Source organism: Gordionus sp. m RMFG-2023, chromosome 1, assembly GCF_954871325.1.
Source record: "Gordionus sp. m RMFG-2023 chromosome 1, tfGorSpeb1-WG-v2, whole genome shotgun sequence".
Lineage (NCBI taxonomy): Eukaryota > Metazoa > Nematomorpha > Gordioida > Chordodea > Parachordodidae > Gordionus > Gordionus sp. m RMFG-2023.
Genome location: NC_088775.1, coordinates 31,673,238 through 31,693,080, shown reverse-complemented (window position 1 = coordinate 31,693,080; position 19,843 = coordinate 31,673,238). Strand labels below are relative to the sequence as shown.

General features: G+C 28.0%; 1 protein-coding gene across 3 annotated transcripts in view; it reads left to right on the top strand.

Moving 5' to 3' along the window:
- The window catches only part of LOC135922976 (F-box/WD repeat-containing protein 7-like), an 85,213-nt gene that overhangs the window by 29,863 nt on the left and 35,507 nt on the right, over positions 1 to 19,843 (top strand). For all 3 annotated transcript variants that reach the window (XM_065457543.1, XM_065457544.1, XM_065457542.1), the window contains exons 6-9: positions 1,706 to 1,934; positions 2,397 to 2,491; positions 3,093 to 3,560; positions 18,811 to 18,944. In XM_065457543.1, coding sequence (XP_065313615.1) covers positions 1,706 to 1,934; positions 2,397 to 2,491; positions 3,093 to 3,560; positions 18,811 to 18,944 — 926 coding nt within the window. The remainder of the gene's footprint in view (positions 1 to 1,705; positions 1,935 to 2,396; positions 2,492 to 3,092; positions 3,561 to 18,810; positions 18,945 to 19,843) is intronic.

Here is a 19,843-nt window from a genome sequence, read left to right as displayed (position 1 = left end):
GGTGATGCATTAACTGAATATCAATTTTCTCTAGTACTCCTATTTTTTGCAATCTATTTAAATCTTCTTCAACTTTATCTTTTAATGCGTATGGTACGGGACGTGATTTACAGAAAATTGGTTTCTCGTTTTTCATATATATTTGTGCCTTATAATCTCTCAAGCAGCCTAATTCTGGTAAATAATTGAGGAAATTCATTTTGTATATTAATATTATTTATTTGTATGGTCCTTTCAGGTAATTCAGTCATTTTGGGAAATTTAATTATCCAATTTCTTCCAATTAGATTTTTGGTATATCCTTTTGTAATTATGAGAGGTAGTTCTAATGTTCGCCCTTTATATTGTACTTTTACTACAGTTTGACCTAATAGTGGTATATTGGTTCCTGTATAACTTTTAAGTTTTAGCATGCAATTTGTTAATTCAGGATGATTAAGTTTATTTTTCCAATCTATTTCGTTATGATTCCAGCTCCAGTATCCAATTCCATTCTTATATCGCTGTTGTTTATTTTGACATCCACCCAAAATTCTGGATTATATTCGTTTGTTTTATTATTAATAAAATTCACTATTTCTTTTCTACAGACTCGAGCAATGTGTCCAATTTTGTTGCATTTATAACAAGTGGCATTCTTGAAAAAACAAATTTCCAGGAGTGGCATGGATTTGGTTTTTTGTAGCTCGCATTATAATTATTATATGATTTTGATTGTTTATCATTATCATTAGTATTATATGATTTTGTTTGTTTATCATTATTAACTTTTTTAATTTTATTTATATTATCATTATGTTCCTCTTCTAAATGATCGATTTTAGTTTCATCTTTTTTTTTTTTTATTGCTGTTTCTACTGCAGTAGCTATCTGAATAGCTTTATTTATGTCTATATCGTCTTCGGATCTTTGTAAAATTTTTGGATTTTTTTATTCCGAATATAAATTTATCACTTAATGCAGTATTTAAATATTCCCCAAAATCACGTCGTTGCTAATTTTCTTAGATTTTGTATATAGTCTATTAGTTTTTCATAATTTTGTTGATTATATTGATAAAAATTATATCTTTCTATATTAGGTTTAGGATGAAAATGCTTGATTAAAATATTATGTATTTCTAATACCTCTTTGTTTCCCGGACTATCAGGTGCACATAAATTTACTAGTATTTTGTACGTATCACACCCTATTGTTGTTAATAACACAGATTTTTCTTGTGATGATGTTAAACTTGGTGTGTTTTTAAATTCTTGAAATAAGTTGTACCAATCTTTGTAACACAGGTTTGAATCCGTTAGACTTTTTATAGACTGCGCCATTTATGTAATGTATTTTAATAGTAAACGAGTTTTTCTTATTCTTTTATTTTGTAATGTAAAAAATCAAAAATCAGCCATTATTATTCAAATTAATCTCAAATTAAATCTCAAAATATATAATAATAATAAAAATAAACATTTTACAAAAAATAACAAAAAACAACAATTTAATACACATCAATAACTATAATAAATTTTAAAATTATAATGTAATAGCAATCTTTATGAATAATTTCGAACATAGTCGTGCAAATTTCATTATAATCCAAAGAACAGACTATTTTAATAAAAAATTTATGGATAAAAATTTAACAACATAAATAGAACAATTAGAACCTTTATAACAATTTTAAAAAATTGATATATATCTTCTTTCTCGCAAGTTGGCGCTTTACGTTTTATCTTATCTATCGGCTGATGACCTTCTCAGATCCGCAGCTACATGCCGTAAATGGCGAGTGTTGGCGCACGATAATTTACTTTGGCGGGAAAAATGCCGTGAGTTAAACATATCTTCGAACGTCAATTTGCCAATATCTTCCAATTTTTCGAATTCTTCCTACCGCTCTGTCACTATGAATGGCTACAAAGAAAAATGTGTGGGGACAGATGGTATTAATGATTTACCGTGATATTTATATTTATATGATTTAAGCTACTATTAGATCAATCTTTTGTGTGACGATCATAGTAATGTTTTTCTTGCCTCTTATTAGAGGTCTTCAATAAGCGAGGTTAACCCTTCCTTGTTTTAAAAAAGTTACCCGCCGTCTATTATTTTAAAACTTGTTCAGCCCACCTACCCATGGTTAAATGTCTAATTATTGAACCTTTTTAACCTACCAACCCAAGGTAAACTCCTTCTTAGAGACATTACTTAACAAGCTCTCCCAAAATATTGGACATCAATCACAAAACTGTTTTATAGATTAACTTATAGAAAAAATAACTGGTCAAATTCACAACATAAGCCATATTTTTAGGTTTCTAAGACGTCTACATTGACCTACACCTAATATTTTTCTAATATTTATTTAATAATTTTCTTCTCAAAATTTTTTTTTTAATTATTAGTTAGTGAAATGGTTGACACACATTGGAAAAACGTATACATTCGTGACAAAAAAATAGAAGTCAATTGGCGTAAGCGACCCATTACGCGCGTCAAAGTAAGGGTCTCCTAATTTTTAAATTCTATACTTATTTTTATATTTACAATGATTAAGAAATATTCTCTAATACTGGGGTAGGGGAATACGATATTTACAATTTACAAACATATTTCAGACCCTAGCGAAATTATTATGAAATATTTTTTAAGCCCAACCCGATATTCAAAAAAATAGAGGTCGATATTTTAAAATATTTCTTATAGTGTGTTCTATTGGGCTTCTATTTGTGGGACTCTATAAAAAAAAATTCAAATTTATTCTTGAGACCGAGTCCAACGATTATTTTTGGTTATTGGAATTGGAGAACTCAAACCACCGCTTAAATTTTTGTTGGAGTTATACTAATTAACTCAATCCATTTTATAATAATATGTTAAATTAAATGCTATCCTATTTGTCTTAAGATCTAAAAAAATTAACGTTTCCAGTTTGTTTATCGTTTGAGTCATAACTTTGATAATCTCGAATTGCAAAATTTGAGAACACACCAATAGGCCAACCAGCAACTCTCCTAAATTCTAACAAGTATATTGATCAATTATCTTAAAATATTTTCTAGCCATCCAAAATATAATTATTTTCAAACAACATTGCACAGGTCTTGAAAGGTCATGACGATCACGTGATAACTTGCCTTCAATTCGACGGCCGTTATGTTGTTAGTGGGTCCGATGACAACACCTTGCGCGTCTGGTCTGTTTCTTATCCCCGCGGCCCCACCCCTACTTCCTTTCCCTCGCTTTCCGACAATAACCCTTCTGCTCCTTCCCCTCATCTAGGCTTCACCCCATCAATCCATCCCGCCAATTTGAACCTGACACCGTCGGCTCCTCATCCTCTTTACAAGGAAGGGCGTTGCTTGGCTACTTTAACAGGCCACACAGGTGGAGTTTGGAGCTCGGAGATGGCGGTTTCTGTCGGTCCAGATAGGCAGAGAATTATAACGGTAGTTAGCGGTTCGACAGACCGAACCATCAAAATCTGGCGCATCATAGATCACGAAGACGATATCGATTATGACGCAGGAAAAGAGTTAGTGGACGATGAAGAAATGATATTGGAAAACGTAAACAATTATTTTCCTTCTTTATTTTGCATGATATTATTTTGGTCTTACAACAAACCTCTTTATAGAGTTTGTATATTGGTTTATTCTTAGTTTCCTTACACCATTTTAAAAAAGGCTGTTTGAATCATTGCAAGAGTTTAAATTTAAATAGTTGCTGTAAAATTGATTTTTTTTTAAATTCTAAATTATTAAGTTTTTTATATCTATAAAGGAAACTTGTTTATTTTTTTTAAATTTTAGGCCTGAGCTCGGTCCGAAATATTTTTAAACTTTTGAGCCCAGAACCTCACATAATCCAAATTTTTAATTTTACTGCTTATATTTCATGAAAGAAAATACCATAAAAACATACAAATATATAAAACAACATAATATAATATTTAGTTGATGCCCGGATCAGTTCTTGTGTCAAAAAATTTGGTCAACCAGATCGACCTATTTGGTTGGGTTGAGTTTGATGTATTTTTTCCACCGCAGCCCTGAGTCGAAGTCGTTTTAAACCCATCATTTAACAACATTAATAATAGTGGAATAAAAATTGAAAAAAATTCTGTCACAATTTTATAAAAAAAATTAATTATTTGAAATCCCCCCCCTCCCCTCCAAAGCCAAAAAATGCAGATGCCGGATTATATTTTTCAAAAATATTATTGTTAATATTAATTAAATATTTGTTAATATTTATTCCTATCTCATATATATATATTTAATTACATTTATTTATCACATTCATCTACTAAGTTATTTGTCAATTAATTTCGAAAGTTTTCCTTGGCGTAATATTTACCTATTATTTTCAAATTTTAGTGGCGTATTATTTATCTAAATTTCTAGTCAAATAATAATTATCTCTGAAACTCCTTGTCCAACAGGGAGAAAGAAATTTCCAACGAGATCGAGTCTCCGCCATCAAGCAGTTAGAAGAGCCGATTATTAATGCTATTACTGAAGTATCACAATGGCTTGAAAGAAATATTTCCTCAGAAGCAAGAAAATTATTGGATTCAATACTTATTCCAAATTTTTTTCTCATTAGAATGTATTATTTAATTATACAACTATTTTAAGTATTACTTTTCAAAAACATGACATTGACTTGATTAAGAAAATGAGAATAGCGGAGAGCATTTTATTAGAACTCAAGGAAATTAGAGCTAATGTTGATGAAGAATTTCATATTTTGTTGAGTCAAAAGCAGAGTTATACGTGTTTAATATTGCCCCCCCTCGATAAGCAAGCTCATCGTCAAAATATTAATAGGATCAGTAGAAGAGTATTATAAAACAAATGTCTCCTCTTTTAGATAAATTTATAACATAAATGATGAATGGTTTTTAATTCATCATGCAGCACTTACCAATCTGCAGATATTACTTCCACAAAAGCCTTACCAACCTTTTTCAGATGTTGATAGAAAAAAAAATATTTGTTAGATTTTTATCATGAAGATAAAGTATCTTATGATGCCTTATTAGCTGAATAACTATAAAATTAACTATGGTTGATATAGTCCCAAAAAATGCAATGGATGCTTTACATTTCAAACACATTTAAATTATATTCCCAATGTTTTAAAAGGGTTTATATATATTAGCAACTCTTCCCATTAGTAAACTAATTCTCTTTTTTAAGAAGAATAACAGAACCCTGCAGAAATACCATTTGAAGGGCACGGCCCGAATTTTTTTAAAAAAATTTTTTCGGCCCGGTTTTTTTAAAAAAAATTTCAGACTCGGCTCGGCTTTCTTTAAAAAAAAATTTAGGCCCGGCCCGGTTTTTTTGAAAATAAATTATATAAATTTTTGATTTTTATAGCTAATAATGGCGATTTCAAATATTTGGTTTTAAAATATACAGCTCGAGCCCGGGTGTTTTTTTAAAAAAAATTTCGGGCACGGCTCGGGTATGTTTAAAAAATGCAAGTCTCTGAAAAAACCTATTAAACAACGAAAGTGGATTGAATGATTTGGATCTTTTGAATATTCATAGGCATTTAACGCCTAGCAAGGATAGATAATTAAAAAATTAGCTCAAAACATACAAAATACTATTATTCCTAATTTTTTGTGTACTAATTTATATTTCCAACATTTAAATTTTTTATATTTTATAATTTCAATTTTGGGTCATTTAAGTGATTCATATCGTGGTTATATTCACTTTATATTTTATAATTCACATTTATTTTATAGTTTTTCAATACCGGTTTATATATATAATTTTTGTAATTCACATTAATTTATAATTGTGTATTAGAAAAGATATTAGTCTTAATAAATTTATGCTTAATATTTTTAAATAACAATAATATTTCTTAAAAAATTTAATTATCCCCCCCCAGACCAAATTCCTGCGTACACGCCTGGTTATTAGTTTTATTTATATAGAAAGGCGCCAACTCACTATTTTCATTTCTTGAACTAAAAGGTAAATTAAAACATTTGTAGAGCTCTATCGCACACCATTCAAACTTAGACCTAACAACATTGTAAATACGTATAAAATTAGTTTTCTAATTTATTGCCATCTATTCAATATGAGTGAAATTTAAATAAACTACCTATAACCTAATACTATTATTTATTAGTATTTTCTTTAAAGCATTTAGTTGATTAATCTGTTTTATAAATAGAATATAGTAAGGCCTTACTCGGTTTAGCTCGCCAAGGTTAACGTTAGCCGAGAGTTCTGGCTAGGGCCGATGGTAGCGTCATTAATAAAATATAAGCCTAACCTTTGAGCAGAAATATATGAATGTTATATTCCCTTCCTATTCTTCCTTTTTAGCCTGATTGAAAATTACAATTATAAAATGAATATGAATTTAAAAAATCTGGAGGTGGGAGATATTTACCATAAATTTTCTTATTTTGAATAAATTAGAGAAACATTATTAAATTATCCAACCATTGCTGAATATTTAAATTTAAAGCTAACAATAAAAGAGATTTAAAAGAATTCAATAAAATATAATTATAAAATAAGTGATATGTATAAAAACTATGATAAAGATATTCCATTTTAACATATAAGTTTAAAATATTATTAAAAATTATAAAAATCGGTATATTTATTATCAAGGAAATATTTTTGTATAAAAAAATATATAATTTAGCAATCAATAGAAAAGAAATGTGTGTTGAATTAAGAGGGAAAAAAGAGTGTTTCGAAGAAAAATTTGTAATTCCCTTTTAGGATTTCAAATTGAATTTTTGGTTTGATTGAAACTTTTTTACCCAATTGATTTAAAAACTTTAGGGATTGGGGTCCGGGGTTTCCCAAAATACTAAAAATTAGAGGGATAAAAATAAACGAATTTAGGGACCTTTGATTTATTATAGTCCCAAGAGGTCACCGTTTCCATTAGCGAGAAATGAGGTCAGATACATCCACAAGTCTTTTGCCGCCGAGCTAAGATGTTAAAGACATGCTATAGGGACCCATACCATCCTCATTTAGGAGACCTAAAGGCTTCAGGCTATTGGGGGAACCGGCCGAAATCAAAGATTTGCCGATCAATCTATTTAGATTGTCATGTCGCAAAAAACGGCCACTGACTTTAAGACAAGAGAAACAATGTCTAGAAAATGGATCAACTTGCTTATTGCAGGCAGCACAGATGTCAACAGACGGGATAAGACAATTAGCCTATGGTCAATGGCAATTTGAAACTCATCGTTTGTGAGTAACATTTCCTTTTTTTCCACTCGGGATCGCTTCTACCCATTCATGGCCGTTAGGATTTTTTTTTGCGTTTCTGAGAAATTTAAGGGTAGTTAGATTGGGACACAAAGTTTTTCAAATGCACATTGAAGCATGGGAACTAGAAAACTCTTTAAAAGGCTGGAAACGGGGTGCTCGGATCCTGGAGAACTAGAGTAAGCTAAGATTGTTTGGCTGAAGTTAAAAATGGATCGTTCAACTCGATGAGCCAGGAAATAGAGTAGTTAAATGGTATCCGCGAAGAAAGAAAACAAGCAATTGCCATTAAATTTGGGGATAAAAATCCAAGTCCTCCCTGGTAAGCAGGCAAAAAGGCAAATGACCAATTAAAATCAGAAAACTTAAGACTAAAAATGTTTAAATTTTAATTCGAAGGACTTAAGGAGGGTATTATATTGGAAAGCCGAGCAATATTTAAAGATGTGCAAGAATTTAGGTAAGAAAAAACATTTTTTGGCGAAGAAAAAAAATTGATGCTTGGATGAGGAAGATTTTATAGCGAATTAAAAAGAGATTGTATCAAATTGTCAAAAAATTTTGACAAAGGGAAGTTGAAAAGCCGATAGGAGAATCTAACAGACAGAATTCCTCGTGCGGAATAATTTTAAAATCTGAGGGAGAGATAAAATCATTATTGTTGAGGGAAGATATTTCACATATTTTTCATATTTAAGGAAAGACCAATTTTCTAAGCTTCTATTTCAACGTACTCGGTGGCCGACATAACATTGAATAAGGATCCGCTAAAAGAGCCACGTCGAAATATAAATTAAGTCTAATTTTAAATCAGGCTTTAGGCTTTAAATTTTTGATCAAATCCTAAATATCAATAGTAAAGAGCAAGAGACCTAATGAATCACCTTGCTGAATCCCCTCTTCAGACGATATGGAAAATTCCCCTAATTTGAGTACGATTAGGGAAACCCATAATAGAAATTAAGGAAATTCCAATATTTGGAGAAATTTAAGAAAGAAGGTAAAAATGAGCTCCTATGAATGCTGTTGAAGGCATTTCTGAAGTTTAACTTGCAGAAAACCTTTTCCACCTCAGTGTATATTTATAAGAATACACGCTACATGTGATGCCACTTCGCACTCAACTCTAATTCCAAAACATAACTGTGAAGGAAATAGAAGGGAATTGGCCTTAGACCGGATCCTATTTACTATAACCTTGGCTACCAATCGACGAAAAAATGGCCCTATGACTATGGGTCTAATACGACCATCCAGCTTGGTTAAAGAAACAAGACGTGCACCAAAAAGAATAGGGCATATACAAAGAGGAACTTCGCGTTTAAGGATATTATTGCAAAGATCGGTTAATGATTTTAGTAAAGGGATAATAAAACCATTATCAAAGCATTGGATAAAATCAGCAAAAAAAACCTGGTCTGAACCCGTCTAAACCACTTGTCGTCACTTTTTTAAAGGACATCAGGCACATAGGAACTTCATCACAGGTAAAGGGAATAGGAGAAAAGCCATGCGGGAGAATGTTAAAAGGGGGCGCCAATGTTTCGAAGAAGTTGTTGAAAAATAGTAGCGTTGATAAGGAAATAATAGTATCATCAGAAGTCAAAATTCGGGCAGCACAGTTAATATCTCCAAGGTTTAATTTTTCAGAGATCAATTTATAGCGGAGTTAGATAAAGTAAATTCATCAATAATGGTATTTTCAAAATTGGACAATCTCTCCTTAATTGAGGCAGATAAATTATTTATTTTATTTTTGGGTTTAACTAGAACCGAAAGCAAAAACTAATTAGGTCTAACCATAAGGGTGTTGAAGAGAAATCCTAATTCAAATTATTTATAGGTGACGGGAAACCGATTCTCGGGCTGCTATAGGAATCCGTGATAGAAATAGCGACGTATGTGAAATAAATCAACAGAGCTTGAGGAACAACAATCATGACTGGGACACGAGTGTGGAGATCTAGTAAAAGGATTTGGGAGAGAAGGGAGGAGGAATTTTCCAGAATTAAGGCAAGCGGGTGAAATTATTTTTAATCACACATGGCAACTAGCATTTTATCTTGATATAACTTTGGATGAGAGAAAAAATAAAAAGATAAATACACGGATAAAGGAATAAGGGGGGGGGGGGTCAAAATTTTAGGAAGGGAAAAAAAACGTATCAGGTCAATTCAGCGAAACTTTTATCGCGAAAAGTTTTTATAGCGAAGGTAAAATCGCGAAACCAATTCTGCGAATTTATCTCCGCGAAACATTTATAGCGAAGCCATTGTCGCGAATTTATTAGAGCGAATACATTTTAGCGAAACATTTTACGCGAACACTTTACAGCGAATATGTTTGCGCGAAGTCATTATCGCGAGCGCATTACCGCGAAACAATAAATATATTGCGAATGCATTTATTTAAAAGAAAACAACATATTATTTATTATTTGATGTTTTTTAATAAAAAATGAAATGCTACTATTGTAATATTATTTTTGTTACAATTTATTAGTGATTTTCACGCCCAAGATTTTAAGTAAAAATTATTTCTTGAAGTTCGAAAAATTTTTTCATATTATGATAAAAATTTTAAATCTTCTTTGTAAATATATCTTTTTTAAGGAGTTCTTTTGTGAAATTTATTATAAATAAATAAATTTTTAGGTGAAATCTTTTATAGTTTTTTTTATCATTTTTGTAAAATTATCTATTTCTTAAGTATATTAAAAGAGGTGGCTAAATAATTTTTTTTAAATATTTATATTTAACTTATTTATTTTATTTTATGATCTTTTTAAGGATAATATTTTAATGTGACAATTGTCATATTCGTTATTTTTAAGATTTTTGAAATTTTTTGACTCAAAAGGGTAAAAATATCATTTAGATTGTAAACATGCTAAATTAAAATTTCATGAAGATCTACCATTGAAAAGTGACAGACAATTGTCATAATCGTTATTTTTAAAGTTTTTGAAATTTTTTTGACCAAAATGCGTTAAAATAAGTATTGCTAGTATGTTTAAATAAAACTTCAGTGAAGATGTACCCTAGATAATTGACAATTATCATAATCATTATTTTTAAACTTTTTAATTTTTTTTAACTTAAATGGGTAAAAATATAGATTGTAAACATGTTAAATTAAAATTTCATGAAGATGTACCATAGAAAAGTGACAATTGTCATAATCGTTATTTTATAATTTTTTTGACGTAAATGGGCTAAAATAAGTATTGCTAACATGTTTAAATAAAATTTCAGTGAAGATGTACCATAGATACGTTACAATTGTCATAATCGTTGTTTATTTTAAATTCTTTTGTTGTAAATGGGTAAAAGTATCCATTGTAAACATGCTAAATTAAAATTTCATGAAGATGTACCATTGAAAAGTGAAAATTGTCATAATCGTTATTTTTAAAGTTTTTTGAATTTTTTTGACCAAAATGGGTTAGAATAAATATTGCTATTATGTTTAAATAAAACTTCAGTGAAGATGCACAGTGACAATTATCATAATCATTATTTTTAAACTTTTTTTTACGTAAATAGGCCAAAATAAGTATTGATAACATATTTAAATAAAACTTCAATGAAGATGTACCCTAGATAAGTGACAATTGTCAAAATCGTTATTTAAAGTTTTTTGTATTTTTTTAACGCAAATGGGTAAAAATATAGATTGTAAACATGTTAAATTAGAATTTCATGAAGATGTACCATAAAAAAGTGACAATTGTCATAATCGTTATTTTATAACTTTTTTAAATTTTTTTGACGTAAATGGGCCAAAATAAGTATTGATAGCATATTTTAATAAAACTTCAGTGAAGATATACCCTAGATAAGTCACAATTGTCATAATCGTTCTTTTGTTGTAAATTGGTAAAAGTATAGTTTGTAAACATGCTAAATTAAAATTGCATGAAGATCTACCATTTAAAAGTGACAATTGTCATAATCGTTATTTTTAAGTTTTTTAAACTTTTTTGATCAAAATGCTTTAAAATAAGTATTGCTAGTATGTTTAAATAAAACTTCAGTGAAGATGTACACTAGATAAGTGACAATTATCATAATCATTATTTTTAAACTTTTTGAAATTTTTTTGACGCAAATGGGTAAAAATATAGATTGTAAACATGTTAAATTATAATTTCATGAAGATATACCATAAAAAAGTGACAATTGTCATTATCGTTATTTTATAACTTTTTTTAATTTTTTCGACGTAAATGGGCTAAAATAAGTATTGCTAACATGTTAAAATAAAATTTCAGTGAAAATGTACCTTAGATAAGTGAAAAATTGTCATAATCGTTATTTTTAAAGTTTTTGGAATTTTTTTGACGCAAATGGGTAAAAATATAGATTGTAAACATGTTAAATTAAAATTTCATGAAGATGTACTATAGAAAAGTGACAATTGTTATTTTATAACTTTTTGAATTTTTTTGACGTAAATGGGCTAAAATAAGTATTGCAAACATGTTTAAATAAAATTTCAGTGAAAATGTACCCTAGATAAGTGACAATTGTCATAATCGTTATTTTTAAACTTTTTTGATTTTTTTTGACGCAAATGAGTAAAAATATAGATTGTAAACATGTTAAATTAAAATTTCATGAGGATGCACCATAGAAAGGTGACAATTGTCATAATCGTTATTTTTAAAATTATTTGAATTTTTTAGACGCAAATGAGCAAAAATATAAATTGCTTACATGTTAAAATAAAATTTCAGTCAAGACATGGATAAGTTACAATTGTCATAATCGTTGTTAATAAGGTTTTTTTGAATATTTTTGTTGCAAATGGATTAAAATATAGATTATAAACATTCTAAATTAAAATTTCATGAAGATATACCATTGAAAAGTGACAATTTTATAATCGTTATTTTTAAAGGTCTTTGATGTAAATGGGTTAAAATATAGATTGTAATCCATTTTAACCAGAATAAAATCTTAACATTAAATTTATAGGATGTTAATTGTATAATATTACTAAATAATATTCATATGGTTTTTAAGTTCTTTCTATAAAAATCTTACCCTGAATTCAGACTCATCACTATTTTGCCACGAGTATACAAAAATATTTGCTAACTGTGAATGCAAGGTTATACATTTTTATAATGTAGATTTAAAATAATTAAAGGAATAAGATTGTGAATCCATATCTTAAAAGTTTAGAATTTAACATAGGTTACAGCTATCTTTAATAATCACTTTGCATATTTTTATCAAATTTTAGGCAGGATGAAAGGAACAACGATTATGAGAATGAAAATATCGATTTGTTTTTTTGTTTGGACTGAAATTTTATTTTAACATGTTAACAATTTATATTTTTGTCCAATAGCGTCAAACAATTCAAAAACTTTAAAAATTATACGATTATGATTATTGTCACTTATCTAGGGTACATCATCACTGAAATATTATTTTAACATGTTAGCAATTTATATTTTAGCCCATTTGCTTCAAAAAAATTTAAAAACTTTTAAAAATAACGAATATAGCAATTGTCACTTTTATATGGTACATCTTCATCAAATTTTAATTTGACATTTTTACAATCTATATTTTTACCCTTTTATATCAAAATATTTCAAAAAACTTTAAAAACAACGATTATGACAATTGTCACTTATCTATGGTACATCTTCATTGATATTTTATTTTAACATGTTAGCAATTTATTTTTTTGCCCATTTGCGTCAAAAAACTTTAAAAATTATTATGACAATTGTCACTTATCTTGGGTACATCCTCACTGAAGTTTTATTTAAAAACATGTTATCACTACTTATTTTAACCGATTTACGTCAAAAAAATTTAAAAAACTTTAAAAATAAGGATTATGATAATTGTCACTTTTATATGGTGCATCTTAATTAAATAAATTAACATGTTAAAAATACATATTTTACCTTAAAAAAAATTTAATATGTTAAAAATACCGATTATGATAATTGTCATTTTTCCAAGGAACATCGTCAATAACGAATATAAAAATTGTCAGATTAAATTATTATTCTTAAAAAAATCATAAACATAAATAAGTTAAATAAAAATATTTTAAATATTATTTAGAAAACCCACCTCTATTAATATGCTTAAAAAATAGATAATTTTATGAAAAATATATGCTCCCTCCTTTCTTCTTTTCGAATTAACTATATTTTTTTCTTTCTTGAATAAGAGATCATATATAATACATAATTTAACTAAGGAATTTTGAAAAAATAAAATAATGTCTAATCTGTTTAAGTCGAATCGTTATAAAAAATTCACTATGAAAGCCTTGTCGGACGCCGTCAAATCAGATGTTTTGACGTCAAATCGGAACCGTCTCCACTATGAAAGCAGCCTAAAAGTTTGTTTATTTATAATAAAATTCACAAAGAATTCCTCAAAAAAGGTTTAAAATTTTTATCAAAATATGTCTAAAAATCTTTTTGAACTAAAAAATATATTTTGCAGAAACCTGCAGGCCCAGCCCTAAACCCGGCGGGCCGTATCTTAAATTTTTTAAATATACCCAGGCCGGGCCTAAAATGTTTTTTTAAACATATCCGGGCCGGGCCTAAGATTGTTAAACCCGGGCCGGGCCTTAATATTTTTTATAAAAATTTTTACATTATGAGTTAATGGTTATAAGATTATATTATATTATAGTTACGATTAATATAATATTGGGTGATGGTTAATACTACCTAACACCCACATATCGATCTGATTATTAATTTCCTGCAAATTTATTCAAAGTATTAATATATTTTTTATAATTCATATCTAAATTTTTACAACATATTTTACCAAAAAAATCAAATAAAGGAATATCTTAAATAAGCCCCAATATTCAAGTATTATTAATATATTTTTTTATAATTCATATCTAAATTTTTAGAATATATTTTACCAAAACAATCAAATAAAGGAATATCACTTCTTGAAGTTTGTAATACCTTTCAAAGCGAAAAAGGAGAAATAAAATTGATTTTACTTAATATAAAGCATTTTTTAATTGAAAAATTTGTTTTACACAAGTATCATTTTATTTCTCTTTTTCTCTGTCCCAAATTCAAGCAATTACGTATGTAGTCAGGGACAGATCGCAAGATGACGGAAAACTATATAAAAGATTATATTAAATTACAAGAGGCTCAGGAAGTAAATGAAATACCACGACCAGTCAAATTACGACTGTTGTTAAACAAACTGAATCGTTTTATGACAAATGGGGCGATGGTAATTCTGATAATATGTCAATACCCGATGATGAATATTATAATTACATAAATAAAAAAATAGATGAAACATTTAAGGTGGATAATTTGTTAGAGTGGTGGGCGGCTCATCAAAGCGAATTTCCATGCTTCAAGTGCAAGCTGTGAGCGGAATTTTTCCACTACGAGAATTCTTGAAGAAAGAAGAAGTAATCTTCAACCTGAAAAGGTAGATATGCTTCTCTTTCTTCATGATAATTTGTAAATTTTTAATATCTTTCTTGAGTATAGGGTTTCGTCAATCATGCTGGTTTTTTACTTTGCAAACTGTCAAATATTTATTGCATTTATTATATTTTCCTTGAGTCATGAAAGTTTTTAATCCAACATTTTTCATTATTTTTTTAACAATATTTATATAATACAATTATCTTCTTTTGTTAAAAATTTATATTATAAAATAAATTATATTAATATTGTGCAATTAGATTATATTTTCAAAATACTATTTATTCATGCATTTTTTTAAATAGCGATTTATTTTTATTTTATAAATTAAATAGTAAATTAAATACAATATATTATATACTCAAAATATTTTCCATTTTTATAAATTAAATATTAGTTTTATTTTTTTTTAAATGCAATATAAAATATAGTATATGCTCAAAATATTATTACCATTTTTATGAATATTAGTTTTATTTTTATAAATGCAATATAAAATATAGTATATGCTCAAAATATCCATTTTTATAAATAACAGTTTTATAATTTTTATAAATTCAATATAATATTCTCAAAATATTAGCTTTTTACATGTATTTTTTAAATAATAAGCGATAATACTCGCTGAAAAATATGGTAAAATACCTCATAGGTGAATTTTTGTATATACCAGGTCGAATATAATTTTAAAAAATTCCGAGCCGGGCCTGAAATTTTTAAATCCGGGCAGGGCCGTAAAAATTTTTTTAAAAAAATATCCGGGCCGGGCCTTTAAATTTTTAAATCCGGGCCGGGCCGTAAAAATTTTTTAAAAAAAATATCTGGGTCGGGCCGGGCCTAAAAAATTTAAAGCCGGGCCGTGCAAATGGTACCTCTGCAGGTCTCTGATTTTGGGCGTGTGAAAATCACTTAAAAAATACAAAAATAATATTACAATAGTAGCATATCATTTTTTTTATTAAAAAAATATCAAAAGAAATCCATCTTTCATTTTCATAATATAATAATATAAATAAAATATATATCATATGTTTGTTTGTTGATAAATAAAATATTAACATTAAATATAAATAAAATAAATTATTTTAATAAAAAAATAATAATAGGCCGCGTTATATTTCGCGAAATAGTTTTCGCTATATTATCTTCGCGATATTGACTTCGCTATAAAATTTTCGATAAAAATTTCGCTCTAATGTATTCGCTTAAAAGGTTTCGCGGAAAAATATTTGCTAATGTGGATTCGCTATAAAATTCATTCGCGATAAAAATTTCAAGATAAAAGTTTCGCTGAATTGACATGGAACCAAAAAAAGATATAGCTAGGGGAGAGGAATAAGATAAACACAAATATATAATAAGTTCATTTCATTTTAAAAAAAACTAGTAAAATAAGACAAATGTTGGGGAAAATAAAAGATGCATTAAAAAATATTATTAAAAACCAGAAAACAAAAGAATTTAAGGCGGTTGGTAAATTAAAAAAATAATTTAAAAAAATGCATGAAGTATAAAAAGTATTATAAAAACAAGAAGAAAAAAGAGTGTAAATATTTATTAAAACTTAAATTAAATCTGATTATATTTATTATATAATATAATTATTTTTTCAAAGGTTCATTTACAGTGAAACGAGTGTTAAAAATCAACTAACAATAAAAGGGGTATAATAAAATTTTATTTTAATTTAATACATATTGAAATTATATATGGACAAGCAATTAATTAATAAGATTAATCGTTTTTAAATTAATAAAAAGAAATTATGTTGTAAATCTAAATTTGTATTAAAAAATGGGAATTTTTTTTTGATCTTCTTTGAGAATGTTCAAGTAAGATTTTTGTTTAAATTTTATCTAAAATTCTAAATCATTTTTTGTAAAAAGTCTTTTTGATATTTGAAAATATATTAGAATTTCTTAAATGTAATCTATTTTGAAATTTTGCACCAATTTATTTCGATAAAAATATGATAATACTATTTTTATAATAACTTCGATATAAAAAATATAATTATAATTTATTAAAATTTTCTTTTGTTCCACTAATTTGATGATGGTACCTATTTAGAAATTTAAAGAGTTAATATTATAATTATTAATACAAATCAATTAAAAGGATTACCTAATTAATCAGTTGCCCGCGATAACCCAACTCCAAATAGTTTTGCATGTGATTGTAAAAGTTAGTAAAATCATAAGGAATAAATTCGTGTAAGAGCTGAATAATATTCCTAATAATTTCATCTCTTGAATTAGGGCGGGGGTTTATTGCTCGATATTTATTTTTCAAGACTCCAAAAAAATTTTCGATGGGATTTAGCTGAGGTGAATATGGTGGTAGATATTCAATCCTATCTTTATATGCATCGATAAGATGGCTTTTATGGATAGATGCATTATCCATTACAATAATTGCATCTGGTGGTAAGACAATGATAAGCTCTGTCATAAAATCACGGAATAACAACCCATTATAAGCTCCTTCGATTATTTTATAATGGATTACCCCTCCAATTCCAATTGTACAAAGTATGCTTACATTTTTACCCTTAGAGTATGGAATTTTTATTACTGGACGGACATTGTATGGTGCCCAGGCTTAGATTGGTACAATGTGCAAGTTTATTCCAGTTTTATCTAAGAAATATAATTTTTCTCTTGGGGTATGATCTTTACACAATAGATTTGACGAATATTGATTTCCCCAGGAGTATTTCTTCTATCAGGCTCCTTGCCAGCTCTTTTTTTCGACCAACCTATATTTTTTATATATTTGCTAATTGTTGTTTTCGTTCTTGGACTACCAGTAGGTAAATTTTCTATTATCTGCTGGATAGTAAGAGTATTATTATCCATCAATAAATTTATGATGAGTCTTTCAATTATGGAAGTATCTTCTTTTTTTACTTCCTCTTTTTTGAATATTATATTCTTTTAAAGGTTCTCCATTTATATCTGGGAATGTGTCCCGTCTAAATTTATGAACTGATGCTGCATTTCGACGTATTTTGCAATGTCTTTAATTTTCATCTGTTCTCTTTCTGGCATTGATAACATTTTAGTAACTATATCTATTTTTTCTTTATTCCAATATTTGTGTATTCTTTTTGGTCTTTGAATTCTCGACGAAGATTGGGAGTTTTCATTTAAATTGGAAAAATTAATATTACTATTGGATAATAAAGATTCTATATTAAACATTTTTATTATTTAAGAAAAATTTAAAAAATTAATAAATATTTTTTTACTTATTTAAGAAAAATTTAAAAAATTAATAAAAGTCTAACACCTTTTTTTATTTTTAATTAAATTTCCAACACAACGATTAATCTTGTTAATTAATTACTTGTCCATATTTAATTTATTAAATTAAAATAAAACTTTATTATATTTATCCCCTTTTATTGTTAGTTGATTTTTAACGCTCGTTTCATTGTAATTTAACAATGCGTTGTAATACACTATATTAATGCCATTCGTAAGAATAGTTTATTTTACGATAAAAATGGGCGAGTTTGGCAAATAAAAGGAACATTAAGAAATGATCGTAAATAAATTTAACTTCGTCGGGAAAATCTTTAGGGTTTGGTGACCTTAAACGAATTCTAACTTCTAGAAATTTTTCCTCCACTGCAGCAATCAAATGGGGAAACCTTAAAATTTTATCAACACTATTCGACACGAATTCAATTAAGCGCTGCTTCATTTTGATAATGGAAGTTTTTATACGACTAGTCCCCAGTGATTGAATAGTCGTTTTTTCTTGTAATCGAGGGTGAAACCTTTGCTCATATAGTAGGGAGTAGTACTAGAGTAAAGTTTCGTGGTTTTGTTGGGATGCATTTCGCCTTTTTCGGTATTATGACACTGTTCATTGTAAGACGCTGGATCGAAATAGCCATTGACATTTTGCCCTAGTAGTATTATTTCTTAGGGTTTTAAAGATAATGGGCATCATTAGAGAATAAAATAAATATTTTGAATATGATTTCTTTTCTATACAATATTCTGAATTCGGCGGACCAGGTCAAAAAATTTAATTTTACAGGCTACTACATACCCTATAATTTTCTCAATTAAATAAAATAAGCTTTCTTACCCTCTGCCGCAACCTGAGACCCTCCCATCTTCGGAACATCTTACCAAGGGGCAAGGTAGTAAATGTATTCACACACTCACTGGTCATACCTCGACCGTCAGATGTATGAGCCTCAAAGGAGACAGGTTATTAATAATGAATTTTAAAAAATAAAATAAGCTAACCTCATATTCTTTTGTTTAGGATTATAATTAATACAGCATATTTTTTCTAATAATAGTGACTTCATTTTTACGCATTATACACCTTGGTGATTGGTCACAAATGTCGCTGACAAAACCCAAATTTTAATAATTTTTTAAAATGTTTAGAAAGAGGGGAATTTATATAATTAATTATTTCTTCCACACATGTGTTTCATTCTTTACTAAAAAAATCTTTAACTAGTGTCTGCTGTGCACTTTTATTAAAAACCATACACATGTGTGTAGTAATGGGGAAATGTTTAGATGTTGGCTAAATGTATTACACGCTTTCATGGCAAGGCCTGATATGTGCAAAAGTTAATCTAAGCATAAAAGTAGATTACGTGAAATACTTAATTTTATTAGTAAACTACATTCGGCATAATTTAGCAGACGCTTATAGAGCCATGTATAATAAATTATTAAATTTTTTTTAAAAAGATTCCCCTTTATAAACTTTTACAAATTTATTATAATTGGGGTATTTTTGTCCAGGAATTTATGTCCGAGATTCATATATACCTTAGAGGTCTAGGCAGGCAAAAATTTTAGCAGGGCGTGGGAATTGGCGGGTTAAAAAAATATTTTTTTAAACAATGCAGGGATGAGTTTGAAATATTTTTTTATTTCATAAGTTTAATTAGAAATCAATAAAGAGCCAAGTCAACCAATTAAATAGTTTTTAAACATTGGATGGATGGGCTAAACAGGATTTATAAGTAAAAAGGCAAGCAAGCGGGCGAGCGAATTTAAAAAAAACCATGGGTTGGCAAACATTCAGTTCAAAAATTGGTCCATTGCAAACCTCTACTCCATCATATTTAACGAAGTGCAACATG